General features: G+C 33.8%; 2 protein-coding genes across 5 annotated transcripts; both read left to right on the top strand.

Moving 5' to 3' along the window:
- The first annotated feature begins 9,077 nt into the window (after positions 1–9,077).
- LOC149400252 (RNA-binding (RRM/RBD/RNP motifs) family protein) lies at positions 9,078–12,239 on the top strand. Of its 4 annotated transcripts, none has more exons than XM_089613004.1 (7): positions 9,078–9,121; positions 9,549–9,776; positions 9,860–9,992; positions 10,318–10,441; positions 10,534–10,570; positions 10,659–10,923; positions 11,909–12,239. In XM_089613004.1, exons 2-7 carry the CDS (start codon positions 9,564–9,566, stop codon positions 11,986–11,988), a joined length of 852 nt encoding a protein of 283 aa, XP_089469130.1. In that variant the 5' UTR covers positions 9,078–9,121; positions 9,549–9,563; the 3' UTR covers positions 11,989–12,239. The 4 variants fall into 4 exon arrangements, with proteins under 4 accessions (XP_089469130.1, XP_089469129.1, XP_089469128.1 ...); XM_089613003.1 differs by lacking the exon at positions 9,078–9,121 and adding an exon at positions 9,130–9,448; XM_089613002.1 differs by lacking the exon at positions 9,078–9,121 and adding an exon at positions 9,130–9,458.
- A 4,259-nt stretch (positions 12,240–16,498) lies between these two features.
- LOC149400251 (large ribosomal subunit protein P1-like) lies at positions 16,499–17,611 on the top strand. Its single transcript, XM_089613171.1, has 4 exons — positions 16,499–16,646; positions 16,740–16,815; positions 16,970–17,173; positions 17,268–17,611. The coding sequence occupies exons 2-4, from the start codon at positions 16,747–16,749 to the stop codon at positions 17,319–17,321; spliced, it is 327 nt and encodes a 108-aa protein (XP_089469297.1). The 5' UTR covers positions 16,499–16,646; positions 16,740–16,746; the 3' UTR covers positions 17,322–17,611.
- The last annotated feature ends 5,152 nt before the right edge of the window (positions 17,612–22,763 follow it).

Below are 22,763 nucleotides of genomic sequence, written 5' to 3'. Positions count from 1 at the left end.
ATTATTCTGTAAGTTTCTTTTCAAATATGTAGTTTATAGCTAAACATCCATAACTACACAAAAAAAAAAAAAAAAAGGTGAATATTATCACGTCATGGATAAAGAAACTCTTTGTGAGAAAAAAAATATAGTTTTAAGTATGATTTTTTTTTTTCATGTGGAAAAATATAAATCAGTATACTATATCAATTAAATTAATATGATATTAATTAGAGTTATAATTATATTTAATTTTTAAAAACTTGTCGGAAAAAAATTTGAGTTCGACTCATATATATTGAATGGTGTTATTGTTCAAAGTTGTTTTGGTTTCATACCTAGAGCGCATGTGATGATGCAAGGGATGGACACGATACGATCTCTAACGATTCTTATGAAAGTTAACAATAACGAGGAGGTAGGTTGTAGGTCAATAAAAAGCTAGTTTTTCAATCTCCGACACTTGAATAAGATAAAGTATGTGAGCTGATTAAGAGGGCACATATGGCTTGTTGTACTGACGCACACCCTGATAGTCAATATTATTTTGATTACTATATATTGTGGTCTAAGTCTCGTCCCCTCGATTTTAGAGAGAGAAAGTGAGGAGAAAGAGTGAGAGATGAATTTGGCAAAGTACGATCGTGCGGTCCGTCTGGTGCAATTGGGCTTGCCTTAATCTTCCCGTGTATTATATATATATATATATATATATATATATATATATATATATATATATCTCTTTGGGTTTGAGCTGATTTGTGGGCTAAAGTCTTCGTTTGATACATAGTTCCTTTATATAATGAAAAACGACGCTCTATCATTTATTATAAAGATATAAAGAAAATAACATTTCCCAAATTAAATGATCTTAAACAAAAAATTATCCCCTCCTACAAATTAAATTAAAATACATATGTATAATAAACATTACCTCCGAACTCAAATGTCAAAGAGAGAATTAATGATAAAGAAGATTCATACAGTTTCTAATTTCTATATAAAATATGTCATTTTTCTAATAACTGAAACATATACATCAAGCATTGAAATTGTAATAATTAAGTTTAACAAAAATAAATAAATAATGAAAAAAGGCCAAACAATCAAAAAAGTGTTAGACGTGCAGGGATATGCCTTAGCAAAGGAAAGGAAGTTTTTATAAACAGGACAAGTTTTACAAAAACTCAACCCTCGATGTTAGAGTTCTCTCAAGTCTCATGTTGGAAAATAAGCAGCCATACATAAAAGTGGAATTTAAAACAAAGGGTAACTCGTATAAGTCTTCTCTCTCCTTCGGAAGCGTCTCTCTCTCAAAAACAGAGAAAAGAAAACCCTAGCTTCGTCAGCCGCCGCCGCCTCCTGGGCTCCGGCGGCCTGGGAGGTAGGACGGTTGCTCGCGAGGTGAGCATCGGCCTCGGTAGCATCTCTTCACTGACGTGCGCGGCTCTAGGTGGCGTTTCTTCCTTCGTCCTTGCCTCGGCTCAGCTCATCGTCACTCTGACGCGCTGGCGGTTCCTGGTGCTCGGCCGTGGTGAAGACCTGGGAGTCGCTGGGGCTGGAGAAGCAGGGACCGTGCTCAGGTCTCGGATCTGAGAACGGTTTGGCGGCTTCGGTGGGTCTATGGTACGAAAGCTTCGGTGGGTCTGTGGTACGCTGGTGGCTTCCTCTGTTTTTCTCTCCGACTGGAGTGATACGGAAGAGTATGCGGTGAGACTCCGAGCTATGGATGGGAGGGACGTGGCTGAAGAGTTTTTCGGGTGCAGAAGTGGTCGGATCTGCCGGTTTGGCTGTGTTGTGTGTTTTGTTTTGTGTTTTTATTTAGTTATATATGCTTTATGTTTTTATGCTAGTTAGCTCATGTTGCGTTTTGTTTGACTTGGTTTATCTTGGACACGGATTAGCCGTTGTCCACTATCTCGTTGTGGATTTCCTGTTAGGTTTTGATCTATACAGGTTGAAGATGCATCTTCTTCGTGGTTATCAAACCGAGGTTGAGTGGATCTTTCCATCTACCAATTTTGGTTTTGTTGAAAGAGCCCTATGTGTGCTCAATTATTGTGCTTGTCGTTCTTCCACTTGTCGGAAGCATGCACAAAACGTGCGATTACCGGAACTTAGTGTTAGTTTCACTTCGGCTTAGGTTTGATGTGTTCCATGTACTAAGGTGTTTTTCTCTTGTATTGATGGGTTTTTACCCAATTTTAATGGAAAATATGTGACTTTAAAAAAAAAAACAAAAACAAAGGGTAAATTATTCATGCATCACAAACCAAAACTATTGTTTTATATTATTCTTTTCTCACATTTCGTTGTCAGAGGGGAAATTCAGTCGCGCTTTGGAAGCTGACCATCACTGTACATATACCATTGTAGGAAAACAGACACAAATGGAAATATCATAAAATTCGGAAAGAAGACAGATCTGTAGCTGTAATTTCGTGCTGTGAAAAATTAAACTGCACAACCAACAAACGCTGATTTTTTGGGGACTGTGAGATAATAAATCTATTTACAATGGGTAATGCACATCCAATGAAGAATACATTTTTCCTGTCTACGTTGACTTATAGTTGACTACTCATTACATGCAACGTGGAATCAAGAGGAGTGTTGGTATCAAGTCAAAGCAAAGAAAGTAATAATAAGGCTTGGCCAAATTCCAGTATAATTCTTCTATTTTTCTTTTCGTTTGTGTGCTGTGTTGTTTACCAACCCTATATATATATATATATATATTTTATTCTAAATAGATAATTCTTCCTTTATTCTTTATTGGATTATCTTCTACTAATTTTTGTTTCAAGACACTCGTATGTTTTGAGTGAGGTACCGATCTCTCTGTCCAAAATTGTAGCCAGTTCTATTACGTTAATTAGATCATTCTATTTACAAAAAAATAAATAAATAAATAAATAAAAAATAAATAAAAAAAATCGTGATGTTCGGATATGTACCCTACCAATGAGAGCAAAATATATATATATATATATATATATATATATATATATATATCAAAATTCGTCTGAAAGAGTTCTTTCTGACCATTCAACAAAGATTTTCTTCAATTCTTGAAGAAGAACATGAAGCACTGCTAAACATAATCACGAGCTTAATTAAATCTACCTCGAACCCTCGAGGAATTCTAAACCCAGTCAGAGACTAAAACAACTTGTTTCTTCAACCAGCACAGAGAAGGAAAATAGTTTTAAACTAAAATAAGATGATATTGTCATATTCTAAACAGAAAATTAGGAAAATAGTCAATTAAAACGTTTGACATTGTTAAATAACCAACGTTTGGTAAATCTTAAATAAATAGCCGTAAACAATGACGTGACCTAATATATAGAAGTGGTTATTTATCTAAGATTTAAGTCTGTAAATACATGAAAATAACTATTTTACCAAACATTGGATATTTAGCAATATCAAACATTTAAATTGGTTATTTTCCTAATAGACCCTATTATAAAAGAGCTAACTATATTTTTATTCGAATGATTAACTTATAATTTTAGTTAAGATCAGTCACGTAGTTATTTATATTACGTGGATAGTAAATATATATATAACAAAAATTTAGCGATATAAGCCACATAAACATAAACATTTGCGTTTTAGCCAACGTTTTGTAAATTTTTCGTAAATAGCAAAAAAAATTTGTAAATATTTCGTAAATAGCCATATTTAATAAAAATTTACTCTGTATTTTTTATTATTTTGATAGCGTAAATAAATTTACATGACTATTTACAAAAAATTAACGAAACTTTGATTATTTCAAAAAAATTTAACGTTTATATAGTTGGATTGGATAGTCACTTGACCCCATATACAACACCCATATATAACGGTTGAATGAGGTAAAAGATGAAAAAAAAAAAAAAAAGAAAAAAAAAAAAAAGAAAGGGAACAAGTGGGCAAAGTGATCTTGTGGGATTGATAATGAAAAGCAGTGGCAGATAAGCATGTGCGATTGCTCTGACCCGTGTGCTTGATTTGCAGCCTTCATGTGGCCGATACCATTGTACCTCAACTTCTCATTCTTTTTCTCTCATTTTCTCTCTCTCTCTCTCTCTCTCTCTCAAATTCCAATTGTTATTTAATTCCCCCATATAATTTCAACGTAGTGTATGTCTTCTTACAGTCCAGCCAATCCCAGTTCTTTAAGGCTTTGACTAGTTCGGTCTTCTTCTTTGACTCGACTTTTGATGTGCCCATGTGACTCATATCACAAAATCTCCAACAAAACAAAACAAAACAAAATACTCCCTCTCCCTCTCCCTCTCCCTCTCCCATGGATTGTAGTGGTACTACTATGAATTTGAATCAACCTTTTTTTTTTTTTTTTATCTCGTTTAAAGTTCAAATATGAAATAACAATTTCAATGTAAAATTCCTTTAAAAAAAGAATTTCAATGTCAAGTTGCTTTATCCAAATAACTGAATCAACGTCCTATAGTGAAAATTACTGAGTCATGATTCAACAAAACTATATACAAAAGCGGGTATAACAATTTATCAAATCTTAACATTCAAACATTACGAATGAAAACAATCAGCTAATTCTAAGAACAACTTATGTTAAAAAAAAATTATAAAATTTAAATGAACTAGCGAAAATATACATAATAAATTTATAACAATTGATTTTATAGATCAATATGTATATTCTTTGCCCATTTTTTTTACACAAGATATCAAAAATAACAAGTTTTACATGACCATTAGGTTAAACTAGTGAACTTCATATCTCAACTCATCATATAAATAAAAGTTCATACACTACTACGAAATGTCGCACCTAATGCCAAAATAAAGTCCGTCGCTAAAGGTTTCGGATGCGACGTCGCACCTAAAAGTGTCACATATTAGGTGCGACACTTTTCGGTGTGACATGTCGCACCCAAAGTTACACCTATTTGGCTTCAGAAAATCTACGGTGGCAGCTCCTCCGCGGCAAGCTCTCCGACCTCGCGGCGGTCGTAGCGGAGAACGCGAAGTCAGCTCATTGGGCGGAGAATCCTCTCCTCCACAATCTTCTCCCCATACTCCTCTCCACCCTCAGCCGCCTATCCGCCCTCTCGTCCCGCTGCTCCGACGCCTCCTTCTCCGACCTCCTCCTCTAGAGCGACCCTCGACATCACCGCCTCCGCTCTCTCCAACCACCTCCAAGACCTCGACCTACTCCTCCGCTCCGGCGTCCTCCGCCAATCCAACGCCATCGTCCTCTCCCACCACTCCGCCAAAGGCGACCTCCCTTTCTTCCCAGTGACCTCTTTACGCGCCTCCAGATCGGCGACCCTGACAGACGCAAAGAGCGGTGGTGATTCTCCCGACGCGGTTCATCTTCTACGGCGAAGGGTCTTCGAGCTTGTTGTAGATCGGCTGTTGGCGAGCTTGATTCCGACGAAGGCGAGGCCGGCGAGGGCTGAGGCTCGGCAAGGAGGAGGGGCGGTGGTGGAGCTGAGGTCCGACAGAGAGAGAAATAGAGTGAGATATAGAGAAAGAGAGTGAGAAAGATAGAAAGTTTACATTGAAGCTCGACGGCGAGCTCCGGCGGAGGAGGGGCGGCGAGATCCGACAAGGCAGAGGGACGAGAGAAAGAAAGAGAGTGAGATAGGTTGAGAGGCGAGTGTGAAGAATAAGAAGAAGAACAACAACAAGATCGGTTATAGACATGACCTAAAATCCGGTGCGACATGTCGCACCAAAATGAGCATTATGTGCGACATGTCGCATCTAAATGAGCATTATGTGCGACATGTCGCACCTGAAAGAAAAAAAAAACAAAATTTTCAATTCGTGACAATGAAAATACGATGATGGATTTTAAGCCCACTTAAAATTTTTAAAATTATCAGGTGCGACATGTCGCACCGGATAGTATTAGGTGCAACATGTGGCACCCGATACCACTTAAAATGAGCGAAATTTTTGGTTTTTTGGAAGGGTATCCTGTGCCAATGTCAAATCAAATATTAATAGGAACAAGTGAGTTGAGAAGAGATGCTTAACCGAGAATATTCTAAACTACTTTTTCTCTCTTATAGACTAATATATCTTGGTTAATAAATAATGAACTCTAGCTAGCTATTGTGACTTTCGGCACCCTATTTTTCCTCTTGCATTTTTTTATTAGTTGATAACCGTCAAATTCTTGACTTCAATTGGTTAATTTCATGATAGACAATTCCTTCATGCTTTTACTATTCTTACCCTTTCACTAAGTTCTCCTATATTTTTTTTTCAAAAATTAGGTAAAAATAGCCAATTAAAACGTTTGAAATTGTTATATAGCAAACGCTTCGTAAATATTAGATAAATAACCATAAAGATGACGTGACCTAATAAATAGAAGTGGCTATTTGCTAAGATTTACATCTGTAAATATATGAAAGTGATTATTTACCTAAAATTTACAAAACGTTGGCTATTTAGGAATTTCAAATTGTAAATGTGGTTATTTATCTAACTTTTTTTTTAATTGCTCAATAACTTTTGGTCTCACCTTATGAGCTAGGCGTTTCTCCTATCTTTGTTCCTCAGGTTTCTGCTAAGACCTTTATATATTTAGGAATTTATGCCTCTACATAATTTCTCTCACAATTGCCATCTAGTTCTTAGTGTTTGTCGAGAACTTTTCATTAAACTGAAGTTGTGAACAACGAACACCTCGCTGACCGGGAGTGGAAGCCATAATACAATGACCCATATTAGCACATGCCTCGTCCTCATTCTCAGGCCGTCCTTCAACAAACAATATACCCTCACAAGTCAATATATTAGGGATTGAATTGCTCCAAAAACATAAGTTAAGGGTTGAAACAACACAATTATAAAAGTTCATACACTATTTGTGGCAAGAAGCTTATATATTTTATTAGTCTTTATTACGATAGCTTATCCGATATTCTCGGTTTTACTCCATTATTTTTTCTTGTAGCTTGTGAGCTTTGTACGTTTCTCTATTCAACGGGATCTTTTTTTGGCATCGGCCGAGTTGACACTCTTTGGACATCTTAGATGTCTTTTCATTGCATTTGAGTAATCTAATACTATTTTCATCGAGAAAAAGTTCGCATGGATTTAGCCACTTGAAACGTTGGTATTCCAATCTAGCCAACGTTTAATTTAAGTCTCAAACGTAGCCACAAATGATGACGTGACTTTATTAGTCATTACTACATTAGCTTTTATTGAAATCGGCTGAACATAAATATGTATCCAACGTTTTGATCGCAGCCAAAAAATGCAGCTTTAATACACGTTAACTTGATTTATTCCATAATATTTTATTTTATGCTTTGTAGTCCAATTAGTTGCGAGATCAAGTTTTTTTAGTTAATTTCCATTTATTTTACACGCGATAAGTTTGACTGGCTGAAACGTTGATTAGTAGTTGATTTTTATGATTTATGTTATAAAATGGTGTTTTCGATATTTTTTTAATTGTTTATTTATTTAAATGACTAGATTACAAAATTTACCAAACGTTACTTACATCTTTAAAACCATGTTTGAAATTAGCTACGTTGCTAGATTTAAGAATATTATGTCGATAACTACCAATATTCTGTTGGCATGATGTGTTAGTTTAGTTTAAAGAACTCCTCTACTAAAATAAAGATGATTTTGAATCACCCAAGAGAAAGTTCAATAAATTTAACAATAATAAGAAAAAATACGAATTTTACGTTTAAATCAATATTACAATTTTTTTTTTTTTGGTCAATAATTATAACCATACACCAACCCAGACACAATGAAACACAACTGCATTTTTAGAGTGTATTTATATAAGCTCAGTTAGTTATTCCCTAGACCTTTTTTTTAATGTACCCCTATTTTTACTATTTTATATTATATTTTAGCCCAAATTATAGAATTTTTTTAATGTTTTCTCTCGCAAACATACACAGTCCTCACACACCTCTGAATTTTGAAAAAATTGTTATATATATATGTCTCCTGAGTTCAAATTATGACTCCGCCAAGGCTTCTCTTTGATCTTCGTCGATCACCACATGCATTATACGCAAAATGTCATCAATTTGAAGGCACGAGTAATGAGAGTTGTATATATTGAGTAGAACAGAGCTCTTTAATTATGGTTATGAGGATTTTGGTTTTATCTTTTTGGTTCAGACAAATATTGGCCAGCTTTGGATTTCAACTACCAACATCATGACAACTAGTGTGGTGTGCTATTGCAACATATAATTGCCCAACTGCTTCTTATATTGTGTAAGGACTAAGGCATTAAGGCCATATGTTCAATTGTAGTTCCCATTTTAAAATTCTCGAGAAAAATCTGGAATTATGTCACCGGTTTTACTTCCCTTAAATATTCCCAGCACATTTGTTGGCAGAAATTTTGTCCTCAATAAAAAATGGAAACCCCATTGACGAAAATCAAGGGACCTTTGCCCTCATGAGGGAATTGCTTCCATTGGCTAGCTGTTCAATGAAGCCATGCAATATGACTAAAAGGGTAGTTATGAATTTGCATCTACCTTAATTAGAGGTGCCCATAATGGCGTCCAAAATATTTGATTCTCTCTCTAGCCACTTACCCAATTAAAGAGAATTTAGAAGGTTGTGCCTTAACCCAAAAAAAAAAAAAAAAAAAATTAAAAGACTCAGCCCCACCAAACATAATCTCCACAGCTCTGTATTTTTCTCCAATCCTTTCAGAAAATAAAGGTTATTTTGGAGAGAGAGTCCAAAGGTATGATTTTTAGAGAGACCCACCAATATAAGGTTGAATGCAGCGAAGCAGAGATGTTTATGCAGACCCACCCTCTATAGATTTATTCTTATTTTTATTATATTTTAGGGGAATTATTATTTGTGTCGTAATATATATGTGGAAATATCAGAGGAGGAGCCAGAGAGAAAAGTGCTTATGAAATGATACAGCAAATTAAAACATAAAAAAAAAAAAAAGATTAGTGTCTTGGTCTTTGCAATCTCATTGGATAAAACCCTCATGCCTACAATTGTCTACGTGGGTACCCACTAGTAGCTTTTGTCTCCGCTCTCTCTCTCTGCCTGTCTCTCTTTCTCTCTCTCTCTCTCTCTCTCTCTCTATTCTATATTTCCTTTCATCGTTGTATATATAAATATTTTCTCAGAGGTCAGTATTTTTCCTTCTCTCTCTTTCTCTTCTCTGTATTTTCTTGTTCAAAGAGTAATGATTTTCTCGTTAGTAGTATCGTTGCTGAGGAATCTGAGGAAGTTGTTGCTCTTGTTGTGAAAACAGAAAGAAAATAAGAAAAGGAAAAAAAAAACATTGGCAGTTATTAACCCTCTTTTTCAAGCCAAAAATACCACCACAAAGGAAGTTACTAAGATATATATATATATATATATATATATATACATACATATATATATATATAACGCATACATATTGAGAGAGAGAGAGAGAAGAACAAGAATACATATATTCACAAGCGCACGAGTGTGATTCTGTTGGTCTCTCTTGGTGTGTTGTGTTTCCTTTGTTTGTGCCTTTTTGGTCACCAGAATTTATCTTTTGGGGCTGTCTTTCTGTTTCTCAGGCGTAGAAGCCAAAAATGTCTCATCAACAAAATAGGCAATTTCAGATGGTGGGTAACAATAACAATAACAGCAACAGCGACACAACATTCACGAAAATCTTCGTCGGAGGTTTGGCTTGGGAGACTCAGCGAGAGACGATGCGAAGGTATTTCGAGCAGTTCGGAGACATTCTTGAGGCCGTTGTCATCACTGACAAAAACACCGGCAGATCCAAGGGTTATGGATTCGTAAGCCCCTATTTCTTCTTCTTCTTCTTCTTTATATATATATATATATTCTGATCATATAAACATCTCATATGTATCTATAGGTGACGTTTAGGGATCCAGAATCAGCCGTGAGAGCGTGTCAAAACCCATCCCCTGTGATCGATGGAAGAAGAGCGAATTGCAATCTCGCCTCTCTCGGAGCCCATAAACCTCGTCCAACAACTCCGCAACACGGTCTGTATATTATTTCTTTTTTCTCTCTTGAATGTCTTTTTTTTTTTTTTTAAATATATATATATATATACATAGCGCATTTATCTCTGGGGATTTTTAGGATAAAAAATGTCACATCACGCTATCGTTGATTGACCAAATTGCTTTGCATTTAAAAAGTTTCCATTATCCATGATGAAATACTAGCTAGTTTTGTCAATGGATTATTTTCCACCACCACAATGCATGTGCATGCACAATATTTTGTCTGCAAAATTTGGATCTGGACACACACACACACACACACATAAAATAAAATAAAAAAATCAAACTTTTCTCAATGCAGGTTCTTCAGGGAGGTTTAGAGCTGGATTAATGGCTCCACCACCACCAGCTTATCAAGGCTCGGCAACATCAACATACTTTCCTCAACAAACTGCTCAATACTCTCTCCCTTATTCAGCTTATGGGTAAACTCAATCACATTTACATGAATTCATTTACTATTTCAATCTATTATAGTGTCTGAACTCTGAATGTGTTTTCTTCTCATTACTAACAGCTACACCGGATATTCACAAGACGGAATGTACCCCATGGTAAGAGCTCCCAGAATATTAATTCTATCCCATAATTTGAGCTAAGCTTGAAATATCTAATTGTAATTACTAATTATTGATTTTGCAGAATTATTATGGAGTGTATGGAGGTCAACAATTTTCACCATACATGGGTACAGCTGGAGGGTCTGGGATGTACCAAAATTACTATCCGTATTATTCTCAATACGCGCAAAGTAGTAACCAAGCTCATCATCATCACGGTTTCAACGTTCAAATGGGTCAACAAATGGTACAATACCCTTATATGCCTCACCAGCACTATGGCTCTTCAGGCTTACTATCTCTTCCCTCTTCGCTCCCAATGCCTAGTACCACTACACCTACCACAGGTCACAATTTCTTTCTCCTTTATTGCTTTCAATAACTCATGTTCCAAAAACTAAAAATAAAACTTAATACATATATTTTACAAAAATACTAGTTTCGGAATTGCTGTTTAGCTATAACATTCAGTAAATATTAGGTAAATAACCATAGACTTGACGTATTTACATATTTTTTTTAGGGTTATTAAGTTATATAGCCACACGGATATAGTGGATTGAGATATAGCCCATCTTTGGTTAATTTTTTGTAAATAGCCAAGTAAACTTATTAACAAATTAATAGAAGCCTTATTTAACACAACCAAACATATATTTTAGGTAGTTAATTGGCTGCCACGTATGCAAATTGGCTATTTACAAATTATTTAACAAATGTTGGCTAATTTACAATTCCTATAGTTTAGGTGGCTTACGTAGCCAATTTTTTGTTTTTTTTATTGTTGCAGTTAAGTTTTTTGAACCTGTAAATAATGGCTTATGACTTTTCATCAAAAAATTACTAAATGTTGGTTAAATAGCAAACCATATATGTAAATAAGACTATATATCTAATGGTGTTAGAGTAGAAAAAAGCCAATTGAAATTAATAGATTTACAAAATATTCTAGATTTGCATAAAATTGTGAGATAGCCAAAATGTACAAGTAACACTACATGTTTAATTAATTTTCTGACTACGTGATAATTTTATTTTAAGTGATGTATTACTTATGTAAACCGCTAAAAATATCAATGACATTGTCAAAATTTTATTTGGCTATTTACTAATCAATTAGCTTCGAATGGTTATTTGTATAATCTTTCCCCGTTTAAACTGTAACGGGTAACTTCATAGTGGTTAGAAAAATTTAGTGTGTGGATGATTTTCTAGTTGGTAATGTTGTGGGGATTGATGATATTTACTTTAAGTTAATTCTAGAAAATTGATATAGGTAATCTATTCAAGAGTTTAGTGTTGCACGAAGAATTCATTTGCCTATGCGAACAGGTCCAACGGGTACAGGCACGGGGACGGGATCTAGGACGGCTGTATCACAAGAGGCCTCGGAGCAAAACTCATCAAATTAAATTTGTGGGGAAAAAAAGGTCTTCTCATTTCAATTCAAGGCTAACATTGGATAAAGAATCAAAAATTCAAAAGAGTGGAGACTTAAAAAAAAAAAAAAAAAAAAGGGAGAGGAGACACACAAAAGGCAAAGAATTATTTGGCTACTAGGACAGGACAGCCTGCCTCATCACTGGCATAACTAAACAAGAGAAGGGATGAGGGAAAAAGAAAGGGAAAAAAGGAAAGACAAAAAAAAAAAAAACAAAACAAAGCAAGTTGGGATTTACACTAACCTCGTCATCATTGTCATTGTCACAACTCACACATGGTTTGCTCTATTAGGACAATTGGGTTTTTTTTTATTAGTTGTTAAGTAGTAGTTAGCAATTAGGGGAGGTTAATTTTTTTTCATCATCATATTCACTTGAAGCATTGACATTTATTTTTTAATTATAATTATCGTTGTTGTTATAAGGTAGAAGCTAAATATTGGCTTTGGATTCTACCTTGCAATACTCACTAGACTCTAAGAATATGATTGTTATGCCTCGGATGCATAGAGCATCCAAGGACATACCCTTTTGTTTATAATCTTTTAGAAGGAAAAAAAACAGTTGTGGTTCAAAAGATTGGTTTTATGTCTTTTTGAACCACCACAGTCTCTCTCTTGTTGGTCAACAAGAAAAAAAAAAGTGGCAAGCTCAGGGACAGCTTGGCAAGTAACATGTAATTTTTTTTTTCTTTTGTTTCATTATTCATGATTATTGATACTCTTTTTTGGATAGGATTGATTCAGTAGGAACATTTTCAGACCTTTTTCATTGTTTATATATTTAATTTCTTTCTTAGAATTGTTTAAATCCTTAAAGTATCTTTCGCTTTCAGTCGTTATTTGCTGATTAAATTGTCTACCTTTTTTTTTCTTCTGATCCTTCTTTTGAAATGGCCTCCGTTATTAAGAGAGGCTTTGAATGATGTGCTTCGAATCCAAAGGGTATCTGATGATATGAAATTACCAATTAAAATATACACATAAATTAAGAAAAGGAGGACAAAATGTGATTTTATTTGCTTTTGTGCTTCAAAGTTGGGCATGCGGGTAAGTCCTAATATGCTTTTAAGATTCTTATAAATCCTCCAACCTGTAAAATGTTGTAATTTTTTTTTTTGGGCTGACAAATGACTAAATAGAAACCACATATCCTCTATCTATAATATATATATATATATATATATATATATATATATATATATATATATATATTTGGTATGACTATGGCCATTTGCTGTGTCATTTCCGTTATTATTATTCGACACATCATTTTGGTATTAGTATGCTTCTTAGTTTACTCAAATAACAATCTTCACAAAATATATTGGTCTTCCGTTCCAAGGCTATAATTTTTTGCGTAAGCATATAAACTATTATTATTTATTTATTAGATAGTTTTTTTTATATACTTGTTAAATAATATGTTCAAAATAAATATGTTGATATATATCATGAAGAATAATTTTCAAATGAAAGGAAGCAAAAAATGGCAAAAAAAAGAAGTACGTTATTTGCTCAAACCATAAAGATGGGTTTTATTACACTGTATATCTAGAAAGGAAAAGAGACATGCCTATTGCTAATTAACTCCAGATCAGCACAAGGAAATAACAAAATAGCAAAGAAAATAAATTCTATTTACGTAGAAGTCCATCTTGCCAAGAGGACTCCACAGTAGATTTGGACACATGTGAAGCGTTATAAGCACTCTCAATTGTATATTTCTTTTTTCTTCATAAAACCGTCTCTTTGAGATAGAGATGGAGATACTCTCCATCTCTATCTCTATATTTTTCTTTACATGAAGATTTATTCTTAAAATATTAAACTGATGGGGATAGTGGTTCTTCATATTTTGAGCATCCACTATTCAATCTCTATAGCTCTTTTTTAACATAAAAAATTTCTAAAAATGAGTCCAAAATTAAATTTATAACTATAATTTGATACTTAATATGTATTATTTACTTTATTATAAATTAGTCTATTCTAAAAAAATATTAATTCAAATATAATTCATACTTGCATAAAAATTAATTAAAACGACTACAATAGAAATCACAATAATTTGCATAGACAATAGAAATTTCTAAGCTATGAATGTGAAATGGTTGGTTATTTCTACAATTTCCAAGAGACTAACGAATCACCTATCAAGGATCCAAGGCCACTTATCAAGTGTCGAGTTTTTAGATGGCGTATTATAGATGGCGTATCCCAACTTCGGAGAGGGATACGCCGTTGTATTATAGATGGCGTTCCAGAAGAAGAAGAAGACAATCACATGGCAATTACACGTGACAATCACATATGACTCTGACATGATCTTTTATGTAAGGACCAAACATGAAAAAAATAAAGATTAAACGACAAATATAATCTAAGGCTAAAGTGATACAAATGACATACTATTCATTTTAAGTATTGCAACACTTGATGAACGGTTTGCATGTGAGGGACAAATATATGAGCCATGTACTAACTAACCTTATTGACAAGATAAGCTAAGTATATCAATCTGGCTAGTGAAACGACTGTTCAACGATATGGATTTTCCCGAGTAGGTCTTCGTCATCTTTGGAGAACTTAATGTTGGCATTCATTTGACAATTTCAATCTTTACATGAAAGAAAACCTCTACCGGACAACATTTCTAATGCATAATGTTGTCGGGGCAAGATAAATCTTTAATTAGATCGAGCGACATCCAATCCAATAAAGTATTTTTAAGACTCTTGTATCCCGCATTATGAAACGATTATTCATCAAAACTTTTAGATTATCAAACCAAAATTTTATCATTGCTAGCAGATTTGAATATCATCAATTTTGCTCTTAAAAAGCTCTCATTCGAAATTTCTAGTATGCATAGTTGATTTCATCGAGAGATGGTGGTTGGTTGGAATTTCTTTTATGAATCCTTCTCCTAGGTTTGTTGTCACTAGATCTCAGCTAATCAAGCACCGACATGCTTTGATACCACTCGAAAGACCTAAGTTAGCGAACATAACTTGTTCGAGCACCACTCTATAAGAACCATTCAAATAATGCACACGTATAAGCACAAATACATGATCATGGTGGTATGGTCATTTGAGTGGCAAAAAATCCTAGTTAAAAAGACATTGGTGATATGGTTACTACTCTTATAAACTACTTATTTTATTACTCATAATATAATATTGAGGTACAAAGTAGGATTTACACAAGATCTCTATCTTAAATTTAAAATTAAATAATCTAATGATCATCGTGAAACCTTACTAATGATAATATTCTTTAAATTAGTCTAGAGAAAGATAGCACTAACGTCTTTCTCTATCTTCACACATGCGCTTGAAAGTCTTGAACCGCTCATGTGTGTTAATCACCACGAGCCTTTAGGATTAGCCTTTTACCGGTGTAATCGTCAACCATGCCACATTTACCAGAGCACATGAGCTTGTTGATGAGCAAAACATGTCGAATAAACTCTTAAACAAACCATTGAAAAATTTGATGGATCATTCTAAGAAGGTGGTCAATTTTTTTCTTAAAATCGTTGGTTTTATTAATAGTATGACAAAATTCAAAATAAACAAGCTAACAAAGACCCATAGATATTCTCAATTGAAAATAACCTTCAATCTTTATTTCATGTAGAAGATTTTTTATTTGTGCGAGATGAGATATATATATATATATATATATATATATATATATATATATATATATATATATATATATTATTGATATATCAAGATTTAATGCGTCCGAATCAAATGGATAATTTGGTCAACAAATTTATTAAAAAAAAATGAACTTGTAAACTTGAATAAGATATTTTTAACTACTTCTCTTACAATAAGATATTTTATCTATGAATAATACATTTTTTTTAACTACTTTTCTTATTTTAAATCAAACAACCATCTGTTCTGTAAAAGAAGCTTAGTTTTATTTAGCCATTAGTGCGCATAAAATCTAACCTAAAATATTATAGTATTAATATATTTAGATACAACTTAATAACTGATATTTACATAACATAACCGATTAATGAAACAAACTGCATTTATATAGAGATGAAATTCTTATAAACATACATAGGAATCCGAATTGGGAACTCGAATAGACACACAAACTTACTAAATAAGTCATATTTTATATGGAATATCTCACGAACTAAATATACAAAAAAAAAATACTATTGAGATTATACTTCATATCTACTACATAAATTTTAATTATGTTTGGTTTTTGTAAATATCATTTCTTTCACTATCATTGCAAGTGAATTTGAAAAAGATACTCGTTTTTGCTGGCGGGGACAAAGGTTTAAAATAAAGATATTCATATTCTATGAAGGACAAGGAGGTATTATAAGAAGGGATTATGTTTTGAAAAGGTATCTCTAAAAACGACAAATGTGAGATTGGTCTCCAAAGCCCATCTGAAAGCCTAATTGGGTCTTCTGACAATTAGAAAAGCCCATTGTAGATCTGCTTAACAAGCCCCGAGTCGTTCGGTACAAAAACCTTTGAAACCCTAAAAGCAATCTGCAGATAGTGCTGGTGGTCATTTTTTTGTAGGCGAGAGAGCGCAGCGAAACACAGATCTTCAAGTTCTCGTCTTATTCTTCTTCAGGTAAATCCGAAACCTAATTCCCTCTCCTTTTCCCCATTCATTTCTCCCAAAAATTGACCGACGATCGTTTTTTTCTTTCTTTCTGGAAAACAGCATAATAATGTCGACCGACGAGCTCGCCTGCACATACGCCGTTCTGATCCTCCACGACGATGGCATCGCCATCACGGTATTCCTCTCTCTAAATTAGTTACACCAGAATTTAGTTGACAAGCTTCGCGATTAGAGAAAAATTGGATGAAATGAAAGAATCAATCAGAGCAAAATAGTGTTGAATTTGAATGGATGTGAAGATGTGTATCGTTTGTTTTCCTCTGAGATAGGGAGATAAGATTTCCACTTTGTTGAAAGCCGCGAACGTGCAAGTGCAATCGTACTGGCCTGGATTGTTCGCGAAGCTCGCCGAGAAGCGTAACATCGAAGACCTCGTAATGAACTGCGGAGGCGGCGGCGGTGGCGCCGTCGTTGCCGCTGCTCCGGCGGCCGCTGCCGAATCCGCAGCTGCTGCTCCGGCCGAGGAGAAGAAGGTAAATTCAGAAACAGAGCAAATGGAAATTAAAGTCTGGTTCTTCTGTGTGGGTTTATATTTTGTTGACATTTCTTGTTCTTTTTTTTTCACAGGAAGAGGCAAAGGAAGAGAGCGATGACGACATGGGATTCAGTCTCTTCGATTAGGAGCTCCTATCGGCTCAAAGACGTCCTTTCATGCCGGTTCGGTTATTTATTCAGTCTTTATCGTGTTGTAGGCTTTTGTATCGATAGCAAAAGTTATGTATTCGTGTATCAGCAATTTTTTTCTTCTCTATATGGAACCATAAGCTTTTTCGAGATTTTGTCATCTGACTTGAGAGCTGCTTCGTGGTATACAAGTACTACGAAGTCAACCTTTGGGTCTTTGAATTTTTGTTTTGCTTATAAACTTTTCAATGGTTATAGAAATGCTCGAGTGTGTGGTTGGCTCAGAACGTTCATACTAAGTACTAGGGAAAAATGATGAGCTGTTCAGATTTAGTTATGCTATGCTATATGAGCTGTTCAGATTTAATTTACAAGTACGCATGGTATCACAATTCGCAAAAATTCACAACACAGTAATATTTCAAGCTACTACCACAATTTAAATGTGACATTGGTAGAAGCGTAAGTATTAATATGACATAAGTAGCATCAGGGGCTGGTTATTATTTTTTCTTTTGTGAAAAATCAGTGTAGAGTATGCTTTATTACACAAAATCAACACATTTTCCTTTCATTATCTCTCCCAAATATGATCTCTCCTTTAAAGATAGTATTCTTTAGTTATTGGTTCCAAATCTTCCAATTATATAATGTACGACATAAAACTTACGTGAATTTCTCTTTTTATCCTTTATATTTAAGAAAATTCCATACAGCTATGGAAAATATCAAATATAAAGCCGCACACCGATTGTTCTGATTACCAGTGCCGAATCATATACGAAACTTGTCGAGTAATCTTTCTTGAAATCCAAAAACTTGTCGGTGCAAAATCGGCTGCGAAATCTGGAACGCGCGGCCTGTTTGGTAGTTCACTTAAACTGTTTTTGTTTACTGTTTTTGTTTTCAGATAGTTGTAGTCTAAATTTTTTTTGCTGTTTTCAAATAACTATTTGGTAAAGATTTCAGTTTTTATTTTTATTTTTTATTTTTATTCAGTTTTTTGTAATTGTAGTGTAATAATTCAGAATTATGTGTCGATATATATACTAATTAAAAGTCTCTGCTGCGAATATAATGGTCGTACTTTTAGTAATAATGATTGTTCACAAGTTCATCGGAAAACATAGTTTGTATTTGTAGTCAATACAACAAATATCAAATTTTGATACCTAAGGTTGACTAAAAATAGTGAAAACTCATGTGCTCGACGAGAGGATCACGACCAATTAATAGTTTGTAAAATGGAGTTCCGATTGTTTAAAGTTTGCCATAATTGTAAAACTTAAGTTTTCCAGGGAAAAAAAACAAATTCGATAATCAAAAGTGATGAAAACTAAATGATGTTGATATGAGAGAAAAAAAATGTCAAGAGGATATATTAAAAAAAAGTTAAAAAGTTGAGTGAAAAAATTAGAAAACACCTAAAAACTGTTTTCTGATTTTCTTCATTAAAACAGAAAACAGTTTGAAAACTTTTTGAGTTGTATTCTAAGAATCATCAAACAAATAGTCAATTCAGTTTTTTCAGAAAACTGTTCAAGTTAGAAAAGTCAAAAACAGTTTTATTCGAGAATCTCAACTTCCATAGTCAGTCCTCACATGCACATCTCTGCATGGATGTCAAGGTCAGCTGCACACTACTTGCATGTTATTTTCAATCAGATCATGTATGTAGCGCTTTTATTAGGGAAACTTGATAAACCAAACATTTTGTGACATCACATTTGAAAATAATGCCATGTTTTGGTACTCTTAGGAAAACCAAGCATTTTTACTAATGAAAAGTCTGAAATACCCTTACTTCTTCTTCTTCCTTCATGAGTAGAGTTAAATGACTAGATAAAATCGAAATAAAAAGATGAGCAAAGACCCACAAACCCGCGCACGGCGAAGCCCGAACCAGTCCTCGTCGCAAACCAGTCCTCGTCGTCGCCGCCATTCGCTCCTTCCTCTTCTTGTTCAGCATTCCTCGTTGCCGCCATTCGCTCATTCCTCTTCTTGTTCAGCCCTCGATGCCCACGATCTAATTCCTTTAAACTCAAATTTGTTGTGCGTTCTATGTAGTTAACTACTTGAGAGAAGAAAATGGGTAAGTTTCGATCCCTAATTCGATGATATTTTGTAAGAGATTTGTTTGATTTTCTGAAAAAAGGAGTTTGGGTTCGTCATTTGGGATCCAGGAAAAAGTTCGAATTTGTTGTCTGTAATTTGAACTTTTTAGTTGTTATTTCGATTGCATTTCGAACTTTTTAACTTTTACAGATTTGACTTGTAATGTATACTCTTCAAGAATGGTTCTTCAAGCGGAGAGAAAAATCAGGAAACGCGAAGACCAAATTGAGTCCAAAATTTGATGAGGACTTACGACTTCAAGTTATTTATGTGTTGGATTTCAGATATTTCAGAGATTTCAGTTATTTTATGTAATGGATTTCAGAAGTTTCAGTTATTTTATGTCTTTGATTTCAGACATTTCAGTTATTTTATGTAATATATTTCATACTTTCCAGTTATTTATGTGTTGGATTTCAGAGATTTCAGTTATTTTATGTAATGAATTTCATACTTTCCAGTTATTTATGTGTTGGATTTCAGACATTTCAGTTATTTTATGTAATAGATTTCAGAGGTTTCAGACTTTCCAGTTATTTATGTGTTGGATTTCAGAGATTTCAGTTATTTTATGTTATGGATTTCAGAGGTTTCAGTTATTTTATGTCTTTGATTTCATACATTTCAGTTATTTTATGTAATGGATTTCATATTTTCCAGTTATTTATGTGTTGTATTTCAGAGATTTCAGTTATTTTATGTAATGGATTTCAGAGGTTTCAGTTATTTTATGTCTTTGATTTCTGACATTTCAGTTATTTTATTTAATGGATTTCATACTTTCCAGTTATTTATGTGTTGGATTTCAGAGGTTTCAGTTATTTTATGTCTTTGATTTCAGACATTTTAGTTATTTTATGTAATGGATTTCATACTTTCCAGTTATTTATGTGTTGGATTTAAGAGATTTCGGTTATTTTATGTAATGAATTTCAGAGATTTCAGTTATTTTATGTAATGGATTTCAGAGGTTTCAGTTATTTTATGTCTTTGATTTCAGACATTTCAGTTATTTTATGTAATGGATTTCATACTTTCCAGTTATTTATGTGTTGGATTTCAGAGATTTCAGTTATTTTATGTAATGGATTTAAGAGATTTCAGATATTTTATGTCTTTGATTTTAGACGTTTCAGTAATCATTAAACATTACAAACCCAATTTTCATCCAAAAAACTAGTCTCCAAAACTACTCAAGTAATTATCAGTAAACATTACAAACCCAATTTTCATCCAAAAAACTAGTCCCTCTCCAAAACTACCAAAGTAATTATCAGCAAACATTACAAACCCAATTTTCATCCAAACTTTTTCATTGTTTTCATCCAATTTTCATCACCATTTTTTTCAAGCTTTTCAGTTTGGCTGTGTTCAACGCAGTGTAATCATCATATTTTATGGGCCGCTTGCTCATTCTCTTCGAAACTACACAATCTAACATAAAATAATTAAAAAGCACAAACAACTTTGAAATTGAGAAAATAAACCATGAAATATAGGCAAAATAGTTTGAAATCAACATGAACTTACCATAGACGCAGACAGATTCTTTCGCCGGAGGGTTGACGAGGGGCAGCCACGGTGCTTGCCGTCTCGGGGGGCTGCCACAGTGCTTGCCGTCTCGGGGGCTGCAACAAATGATAAGTTGTCATAAAACACTGGGAAAAGTTCGAAATAAAGAATCAATCAAAGGTAAAAACTTTGAATTTTGACACAAATATTGCTGAAAGTAGGTGCAAAATATCCAAACTGCATACATACCCTCACAAATCTTTCCAAAACAAATCAATCATAAATCTTCGAAATCCCTTCAAATAATACCAGAAAGTACCCTAAACGGTATAAACTTCATACCCAAAATTTAAGACCAAAAATACCCAAAATTTCATATCAAAGCAATCTTAATCACCGAAAATTCATGGAAAACTTCAAACCCTTAGACCCAAAGTCAAATTTTGGACTCAATTTGGTCTTCGCGTTTCCAGATTTTTCTCTCCGCTTGAAGAACTATTCTTGAAGAGTATACATTACCAGTCAAATCTGTAAAAGTTAAAAAGTTCGAAATGCAATCGAAATAACAACTAAAAAGTTCGAAATTACAGACAACAAATTCGAACTTTTTCCTGGATCCCAAATGACGAACCCAAACTCTTTTTTTTTTTTTTTTTTTTTTTTTTTTTTTTTTCTTTTTTTTTTTTCCTGAAAATCAAACAAATCTCTTACAAAATATCATCGAATTAAAGATCGAAACTTACCCATTTTTCTTCTCTAAAGTGGTTAACTACATAGAACGCCCAACAAATTTGAGTTTAAAGGAATTAGGTCGTGGGCATCGAGGGCTGAACAAGAAGAGGAAGGAGCGAATGGCGGCGACGAGGAGGGCTGAACAAGAAGAGGAAGGAGCGAATGGCGGCGACGACGAGGACTGGTTTGCGACGATGATCGGTTCGGGCTTCGCCATGCGTGGGTTTGTGGGTTTTTGCTCATCTTTTTATTTCGATTTTATCAAGTCATTTAACTCTACTCATGAAGGAAGAAGAAGAAGAAGTAAGGGTATTTCAGATTTTTCATTAGTAAAAATGCTTGGTTTTCTTAAGAGTACCAAAACATGGCTTTATTTTCAATTCTTAAGGGTAGCTTATTTTATTATCAGTATTTTCTTTTGTAATTTTCCAAAAAAAATATATATATATTTTCTTTTGCGGAAAACAAAGGGCATATAGAAATTATTGCACTCTTCCGGTAGTATAAATAAAATTATAAAAAATAACTATTGCATATATTCAATTATTTGGCAGTTGTTTTACCGTTTAGTCACTAGTTAAAGGAATTGATATCCGGTTAAGCATAGTCCTCTTTTGATCCGGCTCGAACCGGAAACTCCGATAGCCCCGAACCCTCCCAAGTGAATAGCTCCCAAGAATTAATTACTTTTAAGTTTTAACAATATATTTTTTTGGAAACATAGGTCACATGCTGATCCGCTAATCCGTTAATACTAATACTTTTAACAATAAATTATGGCCCTTTGACTCCTTCGGGCAAAATAAATGAAGTTTATGTATTTTTTCATATCATACAAGATCACTTTTTTTTATTTTTTGTGTCTGTGCTCACAATACGACCTCGTGAAGGATAGTAGAACCTGAATCTACCATTTTTCATGGACCTGTTTTCTTGTAAATTAGTTACATTATGAAATTTCTAAAAATACATAACAACACAAGGGACCAAAGAAAAAAAAAGTGCAACTTTTGATAAAAATGCAAAAACCTACCGGATTAAGCCTGCTCACTCCTAAAAATGAAAAAAAAAGAAAAAAAA

The sequence above is a fragment of the Urtica dioica genome, chromosome 4 (assembly GCF_054948205.1).
Source record: "Urtica dioica subsp. dioica isolate 48M chromosome 4, U.dioica_male_clone48M_v1_H2, whole genome shotgun sequence".
Taxonomy (NCBI): domain Eukaryota; kingdom Viridiplantae; phylum Streptophyta; class Magnoliopsida; order Rosales; family Urticaceae; genus Urtica; species Urtica dioica.
The sequence above is the reverse complement of the archived record's forward strand: the minus strand, read 5'-3'. Positions and strand labels throughout refer to the sequence as shown.